We start from the raw sequence: 19,691 nt of genomic DNA on the forward strand, positions 1-19,691 counted from the left end.
ACGTTGTAATAAGCACTGAAACTCACAGGCTCAGCCCTCTCTGAATCAGACTTATTCCGGTTTAATCAAAGTTGAACTTCACAAATCAAAGGTGGAGGAGCAGGAGGAGGAGGATCGTGACCAAACGAGGCAATAGCTCTCCTCCTGATTGTTTATTTGTTTGATATAACATGTCAACACGTCACACAAAGCAGGCCTTCTCCTGCCTCTAAATGGACGCACTGTAGAGTCATTTAAGCCACTCCGATGTAAAATCTCACCTCTTCTCTGTTGGAAATGCTGCCCTGATGGACAGACGGGCATTAACGCTGTATTACTTACTACCAATCACAGAGCAGTGGGATAATTAGAGGGCCAATCAGGGCGCAGTTTGGGACCGGGAGGGCGGGGCTGTCTGTGTTCTGGAATGCTGCCTCTTTGGGAATGTTTTCCACTTTCAATCACTTTTTTTTTTCTCCCAGTCCTCCTCACAAGGCGCTCTTTAAGCTCGGCTGTTAACACAGAGCAGCCATTCATCGGCTCTACAGTCAGCCACACACACTCCCATGTCGAACCACTGGACAGCTAAACTGGTAAGTTATGTAATTTTTTAAATAATAACTGTATCATAAAAAGGGAGCAGGTATTATCGGTCTGAGTTACCTGCTGTGTTTTCAGATTTTTATTGTGTAGCCTAAATAATTTATTTTGAATTCATAGAGATGTTCTATACTCGGAGTGATATTTTTCTGGATGTGTTTGTAAATGCATTATTTATCAATATAAATATGATTAGTCGTCCAGAGATGAACTAAAATAAGTGCGGCCTATATGGTCACATTTAATCCGCTAAATCTTTCAACCAGTTTAGCTTGAAATAAACCAGGGTGTGTTTAGCTAAAGCGAAACCTGAAATTTACTCATTTTAACCATCTCTGAGTTTCTGAAGCACTAAGTGGATTCTGTGATTTTTAGGTCTAATTGTCTTTGCTGAGGCGGATCTCCATCCAGAGGTGGACCTTGTTTGGACCTTTTACCCACCAGTATGGCTTTGGCTGATAAGAGTGAGCTATAACTGGGACAGACTGCTGACATCTTTGTTGATTAAAACGGTTTAATTTAACCGAAGAGTTTGCTGTGAACATTATATAAATCCAAGAGTTGTTTTGAAATCAGCCTTAAAAGAGAAATTAAGATGTCTGGCGAGGAGCACAGCCTATCCGAGGCGGAGCTGAGTCCCGGAGGGTCAGACGATGGTCACTCACTGTCACCGATTCAGCCCGGAGCGCCCCCCGGCCAGGGCTCACCTCTGACCGGGCCGCCGCAGCAGCTGACCGCGCTGTGCGTCGGGGACGTCAGCGGGGAGGAGGGAAGCAGATCCAGAGCCAAATCCGAGGATGAAGAAGATCGCTTCCCGATCGGCATCAGAGAGGCTGTAAGTCAGGTGCTGGACGGATATGACTGGACACTTGTGCCGATGCCAGTGCGCGTAAACAACGGAAATAAAGCGAAGCCCCACGTGAAGAGGCCCATGAACGCATTCATGGTGTGGGCTCAAGCGGCGAGGAGAAAACTGGCCGACCAGTACCCCCACCTGCACAACGCGGAGCTCAGCAAGACCCTGGGCAAACTGTGGAGGTTTGTTTGAGGGTTTTTACATAGAACAGTGTGGCCATACAGTGGCACATTTCCCGTGTAAGCCGTGCGTAAAGGATACGGGTTTGGGTAAACTTGGTTGCAAAAGAAGACAACACATGACCTCTATTCTGTTTCTAGCAAGAAAACTGAAATATATTTGGCGTTTCTTTGTTGTTTTCTCTTAATGTGCAATAAACCCATTGAAAAACTTGTCTAAACTTGAGATTATTGACTGTCTAATTGGCGAGTAACCCTTTTCCAGTATTTAGCCATTACGCACGGGGTTGCAGAATCAAATAATCTTGATTTTTCAGACATTTTCTGAGATTACTCAGAATATAGACTGCCTATTATAGAGCTAAAATTTCTCCTTGTTTTTCTCCCCCCAGGCTGCTGAACGAGAATGACAAGAGGCCATTCATCGAGGAGGCGGAGAGGCTGAGGAAGCAGCACAAGAAGGACTACCCGGAGTACAAGTACCAGCCCCGAAGACGCAAGAACGGCAAACTAACGCCTGCCAGCGAGTCCGACAGCCAGGGAGAAGGGGAGGCCAGCCACTCCCAGTCTCATTACAAGAGCCTTCACCTGGAGCACAACGGTGGGGCTGGGTCTCCTTTGGGTGATCTGCACCACCACCATCATCACCACCACCATCCTGCAGGTAGATAACCAAGTGACATTTTCTGGTGTAGATATTTTGGTAACACCCAATGTAGACAAAAAAGAAAAAAAATCTGTGTTATACCTGGGGTCAGCGTTCACCTTACAATGTCTCCTTTCTCTGGTTTCCTCTAGGTCAGGGTCACAGCCCACCCACACCCCCCACCACCCCAAAGACAGAGCTCCAGTCTGGGAAACTCTCCGATGCCAAGAGGGAGGGGGCAGCAGGGGCGGCTGGAGGATCAGGGGGGTCCAGGGGAGCCCTGGGGGTGGGAGCAGATGGAGCCTCTGGTGGTCCGTCATCATCAAGCGCTAAACCTCACATCGACTTTGGCACCATGGACATCGGCGAGATCAGCCATGAGGTGATGTCCAACATCGAGCCGTTTGACGTGAACGAGTTTGACCAGTACCTTCCTCCAAATGGCCACCCGCAGAGCGCCACAGGGGCCTCTGCAGCGGGTTCCTCGGCTTCATCTTACGCCTATGCCCTGGCTGCTGCCAGTGGCCACACCGCCTGGCTCTCCAAACAGCAGCAGCAGCAGCCTCAGGCGTCCCCGTCATCCTCCGACCCCTCCAAGGCTCAGATCAAGAGTGAATCCACGTCCGGGAGCCACTACGCCGAGGCCTCTTCCTCCCCATCCTCAGGCACCCATGTCACCTACACCCCCCTCAGCCTCCCTCATTACGGCTCCGCTTTCCCCTCGTTGGCCTCCAGGGCTCAGTTTGAGTACGGAGAGCACCAGGCCCCCGGGGCGTACTATGCCCACTCCAGCCAGGCCCCGGGTCTTTACTCAGCCTTCTCCTACATGGGCCCTACACAGAGATCCCTGTACACCACCATAGGAGACCCCTCCAGCGTGGCCCCCTCCCACAGCCCCACACACTGGGAGCAGCCTGTTTACACCACACTCACAAGACCCTAAGGGGGAGCAGCCGAGCAGAGGGAAATATGGGAAGTGTGTGAGTGGATCTGTGTGTGAGAATATGAGAGAGTGTGTGAGTGTCTGTGTGTCGTGCCATATTGATGTTATAGTAGAAGTTTTTACTTTTTTAGCCAATTAAAATGCAGGACGTATCCATAACGAGGCCTTAAAAATGTTAAGAAGAAAAAGCCACAAACTCACACATTATCAAGTGTGGAGCAGCCAATCAGAAAAAAAATAAACTTTAAATGTGTGCCATCGTGAATTTATAAGTTGGGTTGTACAGACAGCGTGTATACAAGACTATAGCTGAGAGAACAAATGTCTCATTGAGGAGGACTGACTCAGATTTGACCCAGAAACGATGGGCTTCAACTGACATAATCAGATTTTATTAACCAAACTAAAGCAGATGTTTTGACTTTATTGTGTTATTTTATAAGAGTAGTAAGGTTATTGTTGTTGATATCCTAGGGTGTAACTTTATTGATTGATATTACACTAATACATCTGCACCACTGCTATGGGAAAAGCACGTTTCAGTGATCCCTGTTTTTGTTTCTTTTTTGTTTTGGTGGCCAGAAAAAGGATAATTGCAACCTTTATTATTTTGTCTTTGTAGATAGCACGCTCTGTATTTCTGTCCTTTCATTACAATGACTTCACTGAACTGAAGAATTAAGCATTTAAGGGGAAAAAAAGGAAAATGAGAGGGAAAGAGAGCTCTTAAAGATGCATCTTATCCAGAGTTTTGGACACTTACCTCAATTCTTTTAATTTTTGTGCCAATAGTAAAGCAGAACTATGACTTTGGATGCCTTATAAAATATTGCTGATGGTTTTCTAACTTTATTGCAGCAAACCTCCACTTTGAAGCTTTTTAAGTGCCTTAGATTTTGCTGATTCACATCTGATTTGTCCATAACTGAGTTAAAATCTATAAGTACAAAGTCTCAACCAAATCTCTCCAGATGATTGGCCAGCTTTGGGTCCTACTTAAGGATTAGAATCACATGTACAACCTCTCTGCGCTGCAATGTAGGCCAAAAGCATGTTACAGTTTATTCCTTTAATGTACCCAAACAGCCCTCTTCTTCCTCTCCTTTGCAATGTGAATGATGGTCATTACCACAGGCTTCACCCTTATGAAGTGATGTATCATTTTATACTGACCCTCTTACCATTTTACTTTGATGTCAGTAATAATGCGTCGTGTCACTTTTGCTTCTTCCATTTTGTATAATTCTGGATAGTTTTGTAAAGTGTTTGCTATACATTCACTTGAGTATTTTGCTTCCATACATGAAAAGCAATGTTGAAATATTATTGTTGTCATCTATTAAATCAATTTATTTATAAAAGAAAAGTGTGGGAGAGTTATTTATGCAGCAGTGATGGTTCAGAGATAGCACAAGAAGCAATTAGCAGCTGAGGGGTGAAAAAATAAATCAAAAACACACTGCTGACGTGTGAACTGTAATAACAACACAATCAGCGCCCCACCAGCCTAAGCTGTTTAGTGTGTTTGTGTGTGTTGCAGGCTAAAATTGACTACTAATTCCCCCACATTTAATCGGCTGGGGACTGCGTGTTACTGGGAAAGACAAAGAGAGCCATTCAGCGAGGCATAGGGACAGAAAGCGAGAGACGGGGTGGGTGTAAAGAGCCAGAGGCAAGGCCAATTTCAGCTCAGTAACCAGCGTACACTTGGACTTTTGTACATGGCTTTCCTTTCACTCAGCCCTCTCTCCTCTCCACCTGAGGCTCCCTCCCAGCCTCCACACTCAGTCATTCAGAGGGCATCCAGAATCAAAACATCAAGTTCATCCTACACATCAATTAAAAAATAAATAAGAAAACAGAAGTGAGCGCTGATTGAAATATTTATTCTGGATTATGAAGGTAAAATTATTACTGAACAGTTCAAACTTAAGACTTTTTTTCCAAGGGATGAAAACAAACTAATCAGATAATGAAGCATTCATTGCAGAAGTGGAAAATGTACACAATTATTGTACTCATGTAAAAGCAGTTACTCTGGTTAAAATTTGCTGAAGTAAAAGCACTGGTCTGTAAATCTACTTAAATAAAAGTAAACTTATTTTGTTTAAAATTTACTTTCTGCTGTACAGTAAAATATGACCTCACATTGTTGGCAAGAACAACAAGAGAATAGAGCTCCAAGTTGTTCAGGTAAAGTCACACCTCTTTAATAAAGTTTATACACAGCATAATTGACAGTGTTAATGAATTAAACTAGCATAGTTACATTTTAAAAGTGTCTACTCTCTACTTCTACAGAGGTCCGGTAACTTTTAAAACCAGTGGCATGGTGGGTCTTCTCTGGAAAGAACAAAGCAGTGAGTTAACCTAATAGCACAACAATGCATGCTGATAAGGAATACATACTATGTATCCTGTAGAAACACCTAAAGTCACAGGCTGTAACCCTAACACAGTGGGTAACTTCACTCATGGTGCAAATATGTCTTGCATCGAAAACAACAATAATCCATCAGAAACATGGCCAAAACAAATGCCAGCTAACATTGGTGCTACTGTGAAGTCAGAAAAAAATGGAAAAAATACAAGAGAACTGCACTCAAGTACAGTAACTCTGGTTAAAACTGGTTTGAGTAGAAGTAAAAGTACTGATTTCAAAATGTACTCAAAAAAGTAAAATTAAATAAAATTAAATAAATAATAAAAATAATCATAGTAGTTTCTGTAAAGTTAATTGGTTACTTCCCACCCCTGATTCATTGTTATACACTGGCTGATTGATTACATGCTAATATGCTTTTAACCTGAAGTACAATATGTAATCAAATATGAAAGGCTTTAAGGTAAGGCTTGAATCATCTGCCTGGTCAAAGTACATGACCCCAAATACATTTAACTAATTAGAGCAAATTAGGGACCTGTGGCTGATTTGACTTGAGCCTTCATACATTAAAACCACTAAGCAGGAACACCATACACTTGACAGGAGATAACATTTATACCACTTAGCTATAAACTATCCCTGATGAATGACTACGACTAAAAAGAGCAAAGTTCAGTAAAGAACAGTTACTTACAGTTACTCTGGTTTAAATTTACCGGAGTGAAAGTACAGGCCTATAAATCTACCCAGATAAAAGTAAAAAGTATTCCATTTAAAATTATTTTTAAGTACTAAGTAGCTACTGTGGAGTAGTACAATAAAATATTATATTTCCTTAACACAGCAAAGTGTTAATTAAACTCATCAACTTCACTCTTTAAAAATGTCCATTTATGTCCACACTATTGCTAAACTACACTTTTGAAAGTGTTAAATATTTTTCAGTATGACAGAGATACAATAACTCTTGAAAATCTATGGCCAGGTGGGTCTCCTCTGGCAAGAACAAAGCAGAGAGCCAACTTCGCAGTTAAGGAATGCATACTGATGCACTCTGCATACTTCAGTAGCATTAAAAGTCACAGACAGAGAAGTCGAACTCAGTAGATAACATCACTCATGGTGCAAAAATGTCTCACATCAACAAACCGCCAGAAACATGGGTAAGAGAACCTCATCAGGGATCACAGTACAACAGGCAACATCCAAACACAACATAACACGTGTAAAACACATCTAAAACACTCTTAGTAGAACCAACACTGGTTGGTCAACACTGTCAATTAACTCCAACATTGTCGACCATTTTACTCATTTACTGTAAAACAGCTGTTTTGAGATGCGATGTGGAATCATTCTCTCCTCATGTGTTACTGTGTAGTCAAGAGAGGTGGAAAAAGTACAAGAGTATTGTAGCTACTTAAGTAAAACTACAGTTTCTCTGGTTAAAACTTAATTAAAAGTTAAAGTACTGATTTCAACATGTACTCATAAAAGTACAAGTATCAAGTAAGTACAAGTAATTTGAGTATATGTAATTAGTTACCACCCTGTAGTTAGTTGCTTTCTAAACTTGTGGGTTTTTTTTTTTCAAATTCTCATACTCGATTTTTGTTATGGGGGGAAGTGTTTAACATTTTATGCAAATATATGCTAAATTTGTAAAGAATTAAAATAAATCCCCAAGTTGCATCACATGCTGTTAGCATGATGAAAACAATCTGAGAGGGACCATTCAGTAAACTATAATCTTCATTTTGATTTTGATTTGGAATTCGTGCTCTCTTTGACTAGTCTGACGTTTACTTTAGATTAAAGCAGTGTGATATTTCTACTTTTACTCAAAGAGACCGTGTCAAATGTCACGGCTTTTTAAACTAGAAGTTATACATAGGGGTTTCTTTTCCAGGCACCCGAAAGTCTCCACACCAGCAGATGGCGCTGGTACACCCATCATTTACAGCAGACGAAGAAGACGCCCGTGATGTCATTCAAAGGGCGCCAAACCTGCAACAGCACAACAACACAGCTCGAGCTGGAGAGTTTCTAATCTCAGTAAGGAGGTAAGAACGATTGTGGATTATTTGCGTTTCCTTTCATTTTCTGTTTCCCTACGTCTAATAAGAAAACATATACGTATTTTGCTTAATCATGCCGGTGTGAGAGTAAACATGTCGCATCAGCCAGTGTTTGAATTTGTAAATAAAAAAGTACAAGAGCTAAAATGAGCTAACATGTCAGGTTGTAAGGAGCTGTAACAGTCCAACGCTGTTTTATCAGTTTTAAAGAGTCGTTGACATGATAAGATAAATAAAACACGTTTGTGTCCGTCTGTCTCTCTCTCAGCCTGCTGTCATGGACTTAAGCCCCTTTGAATCAAACAACTCTGTCAGCTGCAGGCTGGTCTCTCAGGTCCCTGATGTGTGCCGCAATGAGGACTGCTGTCTGGGAATCGACGAGGCAGGCAGGGGGCCTGTGCTGGGTATGTTGTGATAATTTAGGAAAACGGAAGGATAAATCAACCTTACAGATTTAACTAAGCCGTATGCTTAGTATTTTTGTTGCAGCCATTCATAATTAGTCAAGAGGATGATTTGATTTCCTGTCAGCTGAATGATGGCATGATAGCAGCTGCTTCTTACATAGTTTTTTTTTATCCTGTCTCCATGTTTTGTTTTGTTTTTTAACCCAGGGCCAATGGTGTATGGAATATGTTTCTGTCCAATTTCTAAAAAGGAGGAGCTGAAGAACTTGAAAGTGGCAGGTAAATAAAAGATGAAGGGTGATGCTTTGAAGTCACAATCAGTTTCCCCTCAAAAGCCTGAGAAAATATGAACTTAGCAATTTTCTGATTTTCTTGTCAAAGTATGATACCATCCACAAGTAGCATTAAAGAATAGTTACTACCAACCGAGCTTTCTGATTGGACAGAAGCTTTTCCATGAGTGCTGATTAGGGATGCTATCAGTGTGGGCATTTCTGCTGATATCTGCAACAGATATTTTGGCTGTAAAATCTGCCTATGCTGTAAATACTGGTCACAGGAACATATCAGTTAGTGAAGTTTTAGGCTGGACCAGCAGATATACCTTAGCTGAAATCTTTTTTTCTCCATTCACCATAGTTCCTTACTGACATTTGTAAATCTGTCATTCTCAAATTAAAATTGCATTTTAAGGAGAGAAGTTTTACTTATGAACTGTATTTGAATATCGGTATAGATATTGGTTTCGACTTAATTAACTTGTAAATATCAGCATATTAGATATCCAAAAATCCAATGTTGGGCATCCTTGGTGCCGATAAAAAGTATAAGAGCACAGGGATTTTTCACAATGTAAATCACTCTGTGTCAGCCAGATGCTCTGAATGCTACAAGTTAACATTATAGCAGACAGCTCTTTTCCTGATTAATCACGCTGGTGCCTCTGAACTACAAAACAGACTCTTGTTACATGATAGATTAAAACACAAACAAATATAGTATAAAACTAAGTAGCTGGTCAGTGGTAATGTTGGAGAAAGGTGAAATTAACATACATACTTAAAACATTGTTCCTCTTTGTAATTTCCTCATGAACCATTACAAAGAAACTCCCATACTGTAAATCATAGTTTGCATTCTGCCACTCTCCCGTCAGATTCAAAGACTCTTTCAGAGGAAGAAAGGGAGAATCTTTTTGAGAAACTAGATGAAGCTAAAAGTTACGTTGGCTGGGCTCTGCAGATTCTCTCACCAAACACCATCTCTACCAGCATGTTACAGAGGTACACAGCACAGAGAGTTTTATCCACACATTCATCCCTTATGATTTTTGTTTTTACTCCAGAGTAAAATGTCTTCTTTTTCAGGACAAAATACAACCTGAATGCTCTGTCACATGACACAGCCATTGGTTTAGTGCAGTATGCATTAGACAGTGGAGTTCAACTCAAAGAGGTATGTAAACAAGTAACTCAAATATACATTAATTATGCCTTTAATTCACTGTAGTGCAGGATGATTACAAGCTTCTGGTACTCTGTAGGTATTTGTGGACACAGTCGGCCCAGCTGAGAAGTATGAGGAGAAACTCTCAAAGCTGTTCCCAGGTATTGAGGTGACTGTGAGGCCAAAGGCTGACTCCCTCTTTCCCATCGTCAGTGCAGCCAGTATCTGTGCCAAGGTAAGGTACAGACTGTTGTCGTTGTCCTTTTGTTCTAAGTCTGTTAGCCTTGTGTGACTGCAGAAGGCTGTCAAGCTACCTTGAGTCAACTGGTTGATCCAGGTTGAAGATCAGGTTGGAGCAAGATTTATTACACCTTAATTAATAGTGTTTTATAACGACAAGTCAAATCCATTCAAGTTTTCCATAGTGAAACTTTTATGACCCTTTAAGGTGAACAGTGCTCACATGGCCAGGGGAGTTATCAAAGTATTTTAGATAAATAAATTCACGACAACTTATTACTAATTTGTATAGCAGTCAGGTCATAATCATGTCTGTCATTTCTGTGTTGTAAATAGATATTGATGTGTGTCTTGAGTTTCTTTAGTCACATTTTGTTTTATGGTAGTGCATGATGAGTTTCTAGAGCAAATATTGCTACTGCTGAAGTACCACTGATTTACTGAAAAAAAAATAAGGAGTGCAGAAGAGGGTTATGTTGTGTTTCAGTCTTTCAAGCAGGGGTTTCTAGACTTAGGTTCAGGTTTTTATGTGCTCCCTGAAGCTAATGAGAAACAGTATTTTTGTTCCTTTCTGTTCATGCAAGTATTCGGAGAAATGACAATAAAGTGAATCTTGAAGTTTGACTTGCAGCTCCTTTTCTACATGTAATTCACAGAATAAAGGCAAAAAAGTCCATAAATGAATGTAAATTTTAAAAAATCAGCCTTTATCTTTTACATAGCTTTTTATGATTGATAGGTGGCGAGAGATCGTGCAGTAAAAGGCTGGAACTTTGCTGAGGACCTGGGAGAGGTGGATGCAGACTACGGATCAGGATACCCAAATGGTACAAATCAACACTTAAAGCTTTAAATTCTTATATAGACTTCTGCACAGTCTTCTTTTTATTTTCTTTTTTTCAGACCCAAAGACAAAAGCATGGTTGCTGAAGTACCTGGACCCTGTGTTTGGTTACCCTCAGTTTGTTAGATTCAGCTGGAGCACAGCCCAAACCCTGATGGAAAGCAAGGGTGTGACCGTTCACTGGTAAAGATACTGAATGTATTAAAACTAGAGCTGCTGTAGAAATGATAAAAAATGTAATTGTTAGTGATTGTGAATTTTGATCATTTGTTGCATATTCTACTGCACGTTTAAATCTTTTAATTTTGCATTGAAAAAGTATATTTATTAATGTCCATACTGACCATGTGGAGCACTTCTTACCTTTGTGTTCTTTGTAAATCATAAAGGTTGAATAGATGTATTTTTTGATACCTGATTGTTTAATATATTATTTAAATGAAATGGTCTGAAATCATGACTTAGAGGCAACAGTTTTACAGTGCCTAGTCTGTGAAATGCAGAGTTAAACCCTGATATCAAGGACATGTGCAGGAGTGCATGTACAAATGACTCACTTGAGTGCAGTGATCCCTGGTATATGTGACAGCTTTTACACACTCAATAATCCGTTTTTTTTTTTAATTATTATTTATACTGTCTCAAGATAAGAGTTCTTTACTTACTGTTCTGATGAAAACCTACATTTATTTTGAAAGAAATAAGGAACTTTTGTTCGTTATTATTAGTACGTAGCCACATTTAAAAAAAACCAAAAAAAGGTAAATCGTAAAAAGTAAAAAAGTAAAATAGGGAAATGTTACCACAAAGTTTAGATTACTTGTGCCTTTTCCACTAAGCTGTCATTTTAAAAAAACAACAACATCCATACAGCTCAATGGAGTTGTCAGAAGCAATCTTCCCCTTCTGGCATCAAACATTCCACTTTAAAACGTCTGTCAGCAAAGTATTTATTTGCATCCAGCAGCTTATAATTTTTAACAGTTTTTTTTTTTAAAGCTACCCAGCTTGTCCAGTTTTTTTTTCTTCAACAATTGATTTTCTGAATGTCATTTCACTTTGAGAACCAATTTGGTTGTGCTAAACCCCCATTAGGTCATGCTTAACGTCTGTGAAAATCATTTGACTTTTAGAGATCAGTGCTAACCACAGTCTAAAATATCAGTCTGGTTTTCATAAATATTTCCTCAGGGATGATGACGAAGAAGATGGGGAGAAGGCAGCGCAGCGGCAGAAAAACAAGTCGATGTTGTCCTACTTCAGTGCATCAGCTGTAGGGACCACCCAAAACCAGACCCACCAAACACACCGCTTCTTCTCTGATCGGAGGCTGAAGAGCCTCGATGCTCTCTGAAGACAATATGTAAGGGGACTCGCACAATTACATGAAACCTAAAGTTTTCATTAGCTGCATAAACAAAGTGTTCAGCATGAATATGGATGGACTTGACTGAAATGTGATACATTTGTGTCTATCATGAAGATCTGTCTTTTCTTGTTCTGTTTCAGAAATTTTTTTATACATAAAAAAGTGTAAAATAATTTGCCTCCTGAAAGTCTTTGTTCCATATACATGCGCTGTAAAAAAAATTCAGCTTGATTAATGTTGAGTAAACATTGTGAATCCTTAGTGCATTTTGATAACCGAACTAGTCAATACAACACATTATATTGTTGAAATTATGCCGTATGTAAACCACGTGAACTTATAGATTTAAGTTGAGCCAGCACCTTCCTCAGGTTTAACTTGAACAGTTGCAGTAACTATTTTAGTTGAGCTAAATGAGCAACTTGATGTTTTCAGCTATGAGCATGTTATGCCAACTAAGTGGCAACACAAAGGATTAAGAAAGGCCCCTTAACTCAAAAAAGCTGTGGAACTTGTGACTGAAGTATTTTTCATTGTGCCCTATATTGCAGAGAAATCAGACTTTGTGGAAGAGTGTCACAATTTTTAATATCAATACTGCCCTCTAGTGGCACTACCAACAAAATACACCAGGGGCTTGAAATCATTCTCAGTTCACATTATGGGTCAAAAACAACAAGCACAAACACCCAAACAACATCAAACTACTCAGCACAGCTTGTTAGATACACTGACTTTATAACTAGTGTGTTTCAGTTATATGTGTGGGCTGTAATACTAGCTGTACAGAGAGATGATGCCTACATTACATGCTTGTAAATTCTAGTTAAAATCCTAAACTACAGGACAGTTTACAGAGAGAAATAAGCGTCAAGCTTTCAAACATGACAACTTCCTCCACTCTTGCATACAAACATTTCTATTAGCACCCTTAACATTACTGAAGCTCAATACACAGCCTTTGAAGGGTTAATGAAAAGCATTGCCTTTATTTTAAATAAAGTTTTGTTTGTTTTAATTTAGCTTCCATTATCTTATGTCCTCTCAAAGTCCTGGAACCATCAGCATGTAGACTTTGAATCAAACCATCCGTAGTATCTTTTTTGATCCCCTCTCGTCCTGGATGAGAATCCACTCACTGCAGGTATGAATCAGCAGTTGGAGATGTGAGGTTTCATTGCATGTTGTTCCCCTTCTTTAAATCCTGTATGAAGCCAACAGAGCATGTTGGATGTGCCATGATGGATGCTGAGATGCGAGTCCTCCCAGAGGTGGCAGCACTGTCACGTCTGCCTCACATCCACGGAGAGTTCTTACCACCCAGATGTTTCCTTTACTTGAAAACTTGAACCCACTGGAAACATGATGCTTTTTCAATGAGCACACAAGGCAGTACACTGCGTCAGATGTCCATCACATTTTAGAAAAATATACTTTTTATTGACTTTTCTATCTAAGCACTGACTACTAAAAAATAAACGCATTTCCATTGGCCCACTGTTGCTAGTTCATGTGAGCTTTCTGTCGAGACTCTTGGATTCTCTTCCCACAGTTCATAGCGAGAGTGGAAACTGCAAACGAGGACAGGATCACAATCGAGCTCCCAACAAAATGAGACGATGCTCCTCTGGGTACTGCCTTCAAGGCCTTTCTTGCAAAAGTCTCTCTGTCAAAGGAAGAGGGGCCGGTCACAGTTTCAGCCACAGGGTTCATCGTTGTGGATCTTTGGTGGTGGATGCTCTACTCCACAAGCTGGTTTCTGTGTCAGATAGTCCTTAGTTCTGCTGCAGCCTCTGCAGCAGGTGTCTGGTTCTCTTTCCGAGCCTTCAGGATGCAGGGCTTAGCGTGTTATGGCCAGTCTGAATCTCTACCTGATCCTTACACTTACACCCGTTTATAACCTTCCCACGCTTGTTACCTAATCCAGCTAAGTAGTCCCGTCTCCTACTGCGTCAATGGGATTAAAAATAGTTAGCCAGTGTTTGAAGACGACTAAGGTAGTGATCTATTTCACGAAAGGCTTTCTACTTTAATTCTATTAGATCAACTCCCTTTCATGGTGAATTACGGGGGTTCTTTGTGGGACAGACACTTGAAAACTTACTTTAATTTATAAACAAGGGCTGCAAATTTTCCCATATGTGCATTACAGCTGAGAAAAAAGTCTATTCTTAGTTTGGGTTGTCATGATACCACAATTATAAACTTTGATATTATAATGGTAAAAACTCAGACAATAAGATAAAAATTTTGATATCATAGCAGCAATATAAGAATGAAGAGGCACCTGTTGTTTTCCAATCAGTACATTTTTTAAGTAAACTTATGTACACTGTTTAATTTGCAGAAAAAAATGCTTTCAATTACAGTGTTATATGGACTGCATGCTGTACTTCACCAGTTATTTTGGATGGATTCATTCCTCTCCTAAGCACCTGCATTGTGAAATGGATGTAATTTCTTTAAAGCTTCACTGCTTCTCTACACTATTGTTCATTAAAATAATAAAAGTTTCAAAACAAATGCCATTCACGTGCGCCGGTAGTTGAGTGTTTGAGGCATGCACCATGTGGGCGGGAGGCCAGGGTTCGAATCCGGCCTGGGGCCCTTTGCCGCATGTCTCTCCCCCACTCTTGTCCCTGTTTCTGAGCTGTCCTTCTCTGTCCAGTAGGGGCACGAGAGCCCCAAAAACAAATCTTAAAAAAAAAACAAAAAAAACAAATGGCATTCAAATGGCAGTAATGTATTAATTCTTACCACAATATTTATTATTTCAAGCCTTTAAAAATAACAGAAATGTAAAAAGTGCACAAAAAATGGTAAATGTTGAAATAGTTTGTACAAATAAAAAAAGAAAAAGGAAATAGGACTCTGGTAGTCTTGAGGACAGTCGGGACCGAGATGCTTATCAGGTTAAGCAGATTAGAATTTGGCAGCTAGTTTGATTTTCCATTAATTAGGAGCTGCCATTGATACCCAAGAAGGTGCCAGAAAAAACCTTTGCAGAGTTTAATCTTGAGGTAAATCTGTTTTTCTGGACCTCTCAGGTGACATAAGAGATGAAAAAGATAAATCTAAGACCTCAGCTGATCGGGGGGAAAGAGTTCACATCAAGGGATGATATAAAACAGTTATACAATAAAAATTGAGATGAGGTGTGCTGGTGTTTACATCCTTTTTATTTAGCTTTGAAGGGGTGCATGATGCATTAATAGGTACTTAGGGAATCCCACCTCTTTTATTTGTTAATTCTAGCTCAGCTCAGACACTTCTTTTTTTAGCGACTGACTTTAAAGTTGACTCTTTTGTCATAAAGTCAGCATTACTGCACTTTACCAAAACCCAGAACCTCGACAGGCTGTCCACAGGGTCTTATAAAAGTATAAAAGTTGATTTATCTATTTAATGAAAATTAATACTTTTAAAAAGTCTTAAATGCAAGACTTTAAGGTCTTAGCTGATCATTTTTTAAGTTTTAATTACAATGCAAAACTTTCGTCGTGGTGTGACTTATTTTTGGCCATTTAGAAAAATCTGAACTTCCATTGCCTGCTGCTTTATGGTATCAAACCATTGTCTTTTCTCTCATAGTCTTATCTCAAAGTGCTCCAAGAAAGTCAATTTGCACATGACAATAAGAAATTTTACAGATATTTCTTTATTTGCTGTCACAATTTATCCTAGGTCAGCACAAACACATATGTAAATGTGTTGCTGATGTAATGGGTTAGAAATGAAATGCAATAAGGCATTAAAAAAAAGGGAAGAGGGTCCTGTACTGTATATGCCCTACTTGAGAACAGGAGCCCCTTAAGGCTGTCAGCTCTCAGATTGCTTTCACTTTATTTACTGATCAGTGTGGAAGTTCTTATCCCAACGATCATTCAATAAAAAACATCAGATAACACTCTAATGACACTTTTACAGAAAAGATGAAGTATCTGACTGTTTCTCAGAGGTGAAAAGTTTGTGAATTGGTGTGAAGCTAACCAAAACTGGCAGGTGGTCACTGATGGCCAGTAGTTTTCCAAAGTTACTATCCACTCTGAATTTTCACTAGCCATCATTTTCTTGTTGAAATAATGTGACAATACGAGTAAGGTAAGTAAATCAGTCATTATTCAAATAAAGATCAATTGATTTATTGATTGAAAACGGCCTCCTTCATGTTCATGTGTTCATATACACTGCTACTAAGAGCCAGTCCAGGGTGGAATAAAGCTCAGGATGTGTCACCAATGAATTCAGTCATTTTGGCTGGTTGGCAGGTGTTAATGTCAAGCCCTGCTTATAATCCTCCTTCTCTTCCTATGCCATTTGTGAATATGTTGTCAGTGTTGCAGAATTTAAAGTATTCAGAGTGGGACTAGTAACTTTTGGATATAGGCTAAAACTCTAAACTGTATTAAAGAAATAATGTCATTTTGTATGTGCCTTTATGGATCTAGCAAATCAAGGTACTGGATGTGGTTTTCCCCTTAATGGTGCTGTTAAAATGTGGTATAAAAGTGTAGAGCAGCTGGTGATCGAGTTCTTTCCGTGATCAGATTCAATATCATTTCCTCTGAATAATGTTTAGTGTATTAAAAAGTATCTAGCTCCAGTTCTTCATGAGAAATCCCTGTAGTAGATGACTGACTCCAGGATGTGTGTGAGTTGTGTTTGGTGTCATAACTCACTGGAGATTACACGTCTTGAACATGTTATGGTGTACTGTGGCAGGGTTGAATAATCAATTTTCATGTCAAAGATAGACAACTATCCCGGCTAAAGCCTCTCAAATGTGACTATCTGCTTCTAAACTAGTTTAGTACTGTATATAGAATTTAAAAATCCTCTTTTTATTTTTTATTTTTTTCTCATGAGCCAGCTTAGATCACAACAAAAAGACAAAAAACACAATGTTAAATGTCTGAAAAACTCTTAATTCAACTTAAGAGCAGCGTATCTACAGTGCTTAATAAATTTATTAGACCACTACCCAAAGTAAGGTTTATGCCTCAGCTGCCCTAAATTAACAGCTTTGGTAATTACCAGAATAATTTTTTATGTTTCTGCAATGGTTAATACACCAATATGTAGAAGCTCTTTAACCCAAATGATATTTTTAATGCTAAAATATAATTATTATTGTTTTCCATGAATTTTCAAATGTACTGATTTACAAAAAAACTGAAAAATTAGTAAAGCACATTATCATTTCTTGATTAATATGTCAAATTATAGTTATTTACTTGCATTCCTGAACAAAAAAAAAAAAAAAAAAAGAGTTTTAGTGGTTAAATGTTATGCTTGATTAATTTCTGACTTCTCAGAGAAGCCCAGTGAGCCGGCTCAAATTTGGGTATAAAAAGGTGGATTCAGTTTGAAATTCCTCATTCCTGTTCAAAATGGTGATATGTGGAGAGCTCACTGAAAATAAAAGAGCCTGCATCAAAGCACTTCATGATGCTGGACGGTCTCTGAGACAAATATGACAGGTGGTCAAATAAATTTTTTAAGCACTGTATATTAAACTAAATTAGACCAAATTAAATGAACAATATGCACTGTGATAGTGAGTCTAGTCAGTGATGTTTGATACGCATGAGAGTAGGAAACGTCTGCAGGTGTTATGAAATGCAGACATAAAAGGTAAACTGAGGCCAACACAACCAGATCAACTCTGAATGTAGCCGTGGAGAGAGAGAGAGAAGAGAGAGAGGGTGATTCTGCATGAGCTTAGTTACCCTCAGCACACCAGGATTAGGTAAGCTGTGATGGAAGGACACAGTTAGATGTAAACAGTGAAGACTACATGATGACATCTCAGCAGCATCACTTAAAGGATTAGTATTCTTTAAAAACTACTCTTGGGAAATTGGGATGTTTTTTTATTTTGATGTAATAATGTGGAAGCCTAAAAGAAGTTATCCTATAAATAGCTCACATATTGTTTTTGATTAGACAATGACAGGAACTGAATAAGGAACTCCACTTTTCATCAGTGGTTCCTATTTTATCATGTCCACCTGTGATTTAGTTAGAACCCCATATTATCTCAAAACAGGAAAGAATTTTATATATATACACACACACACACACACACACATATATATATATATATATATATACATATACATATATAATGTAATAAAGAATGTATCAGGTTGAACTTGAACTTATTCTTATCTAAATTGTGTTTTCATGAATCCTCTATCAGAGCAACAACATGCTCAACTGACTTTACACTGTTTCAGCACCAAGGACAGCTCACTGTCACCTTTCTAACACGGGGTCAGCAGGTCTCTAATCCCTCAGCTTGGTACACGTAGTCCCAGTTTCTTGTCACGGCGTCTCTTTAATGGGGCTTATTGGATTGCATTGGTTCTTTTCCACTACTGACACAGAAAGCTCATGAATGAAGGTGTTGTGGTGACAGCGCCCCCTTCAGTATGAGATAGGTGAACCTTCACTATGTTCTCCTTTGAGCTGTACCTTTACTGCATAGTTTGTGTGTATGTATATAGTACTGAGAATGAATGGTGTTTTTGATAGCTGCATAATGCTCTTGTCTGTTTAAAGAAACCCTTATGTATCTTAGGACTGGTCTTCCATCTGCATGTAATCTGGTTATTGTGCTGTATATAATGTGGTAAACGTGTAGTGACGTAGCCATGATAATGTTTATTTTATTCTCTCAATAGAAAATTAATGCCAATCTGCACCTTTAAGAAATTATACAAAATTATTTTTGTGAAACTCATTATTTCTGTGAGTGACTTTTGAAGATTTCTCCATTAAACTGCACATATTACTGCATGGCATGTCAAGCTGCCTCTGCCACTAAATTAATGATCATTCTGTATTTTCTTCTTTAGCCATCAGTTTTATTTTTGTCATTCAAATAGCCTTCGGTTTGTCTTTTGTTATGAATGACATGAGTTTGCTCCCAAAGCTCAGGTCTTAACAGAAAATGTCTTGTTTTAAGCTGCTTCCTGTCTGGGATCAGCAGTGTCAGCTGGTCTCCCCAGACTCTGTTGTACCTAGAGCTCAGATTAAATTATCTTTGTCAGCCCCCTCTGCTGCCTGAGTTTTTTTCTTTTGCTCTCTTCAACATATATGGGCTTATTTTATTTGCAGAGAGAGATCTTTTCCACATGGTGTCCCTGTTACCTCAAAATCCGTCCTCATTTGGGGCAAGAACTGCTTCCCTTTTCTCTGAATTGGTCTCTTTCAGGACAGTAATGATCAATCCTTAAACTCTAACATGTCTGTCTTTACTGCAGCTAAACCATGGAAAGTGTGCCAAAAATGCCTGAATACTATAGAGAAAGCCACACAGAAGCAAATAAATCTTCTCTCAGCTTTAAAGGTAGCACACAGTCATCACTACAGTTTATCAGTATTAGAGCTTTTCCATGTCTCTCGCTGCTTTTGTGACTTCAGTATTCTCTTTTGTACAAAGTCAGCCAAGTTTTTCTGATGCAAACTTTCCTCCTTTGCTTGTGCAGTAAGTACATCTTTATTGCCAAATGTATACTTTTTTATTACTGGTTCCAGACAGGTATCAACCCATTGTATGTTCTTTGGAGTTAATCTGGTACCCATAAAACCTAAAAATACTTAAAAACATCAAATAGGTTGGTATACAGTTTGATTTACGAATACCTGTAGACAGACAGCTGGAGCTCTACTGCTTCACTGTTTGTAACCATGACCTCAGTAGATGACTGCCA

At 39.2% G+C, this 19,691-nt stretch overlaps 2 protein-coding genes across 2 annotated transcripts; both read left to right on the top strand.

Moving 5' to 3' along the window:
- Positions 1-488: 488 nt before the first annotated feature.
- Positions 489-4,497, top strand: LOC121508792 (transcription factor Sox-10-like). Its single transcript, XM_041785878.1, has 4 exons — positions 489-572; positions 955-1,617; positions 2,007-2,278; positions 2,413-4,497. Exons 2-4 carry the CDS (start codon positions 1,175-1,177, stop codon positions 3,201-3,203), a joined length of 1,506 nt encoding a protein of 501 aa, XP_041641812.1. The 5' UTR covers positions 489-572; positions 955-1,174; the 3' UTR covers positions 3,204-4,497.
- A 3,094-nt stretch (positions 4,498-7,591) lies between these two features.
- Positions 7,592-12,146, top strand: rnaseh2a (ribonuclease H2, subunit A). Its single transcript, XM_041785666.1, has 9 exons — positions 7,592-7,652; positions 7,936-8,071; positions 8,282-8,353; positions 9,231-9,357; positions 9,442-9,529; positions 9,618-9,755; positions 10,500-10,587; positions 10,664-10,787; positions 11,796-12,146. The coding sequence occupies exons 2-9, from the start codon at positions 7,945-7,947 to the stop codon at positions 11,956-11,958; spliced, it is 927 nt and encodes a 308-aa protein (XP_041641600.1). The 5' UTR covers positions 7,592-7,652; positions 7,936-7,944; the 3' UTR covers positions 11,959-12,146.
- The last annotated feature ends 7,545 nt before the right edge of the window (positions 12,147-19,691 follow it).

This window comes from Cheilinus undulatus, linkage group 4, assembly GCF_018320785.1.
Source record: "Cheilinus undulatus linkage group 4, ASM1832078v1, whole genome shotgun sequence".
NCBI lineage: Eukaryota > Metazoa > Chordata > Actinopteri > Labriformes > Labridae > Cheilinus > Cheilinus undulatus.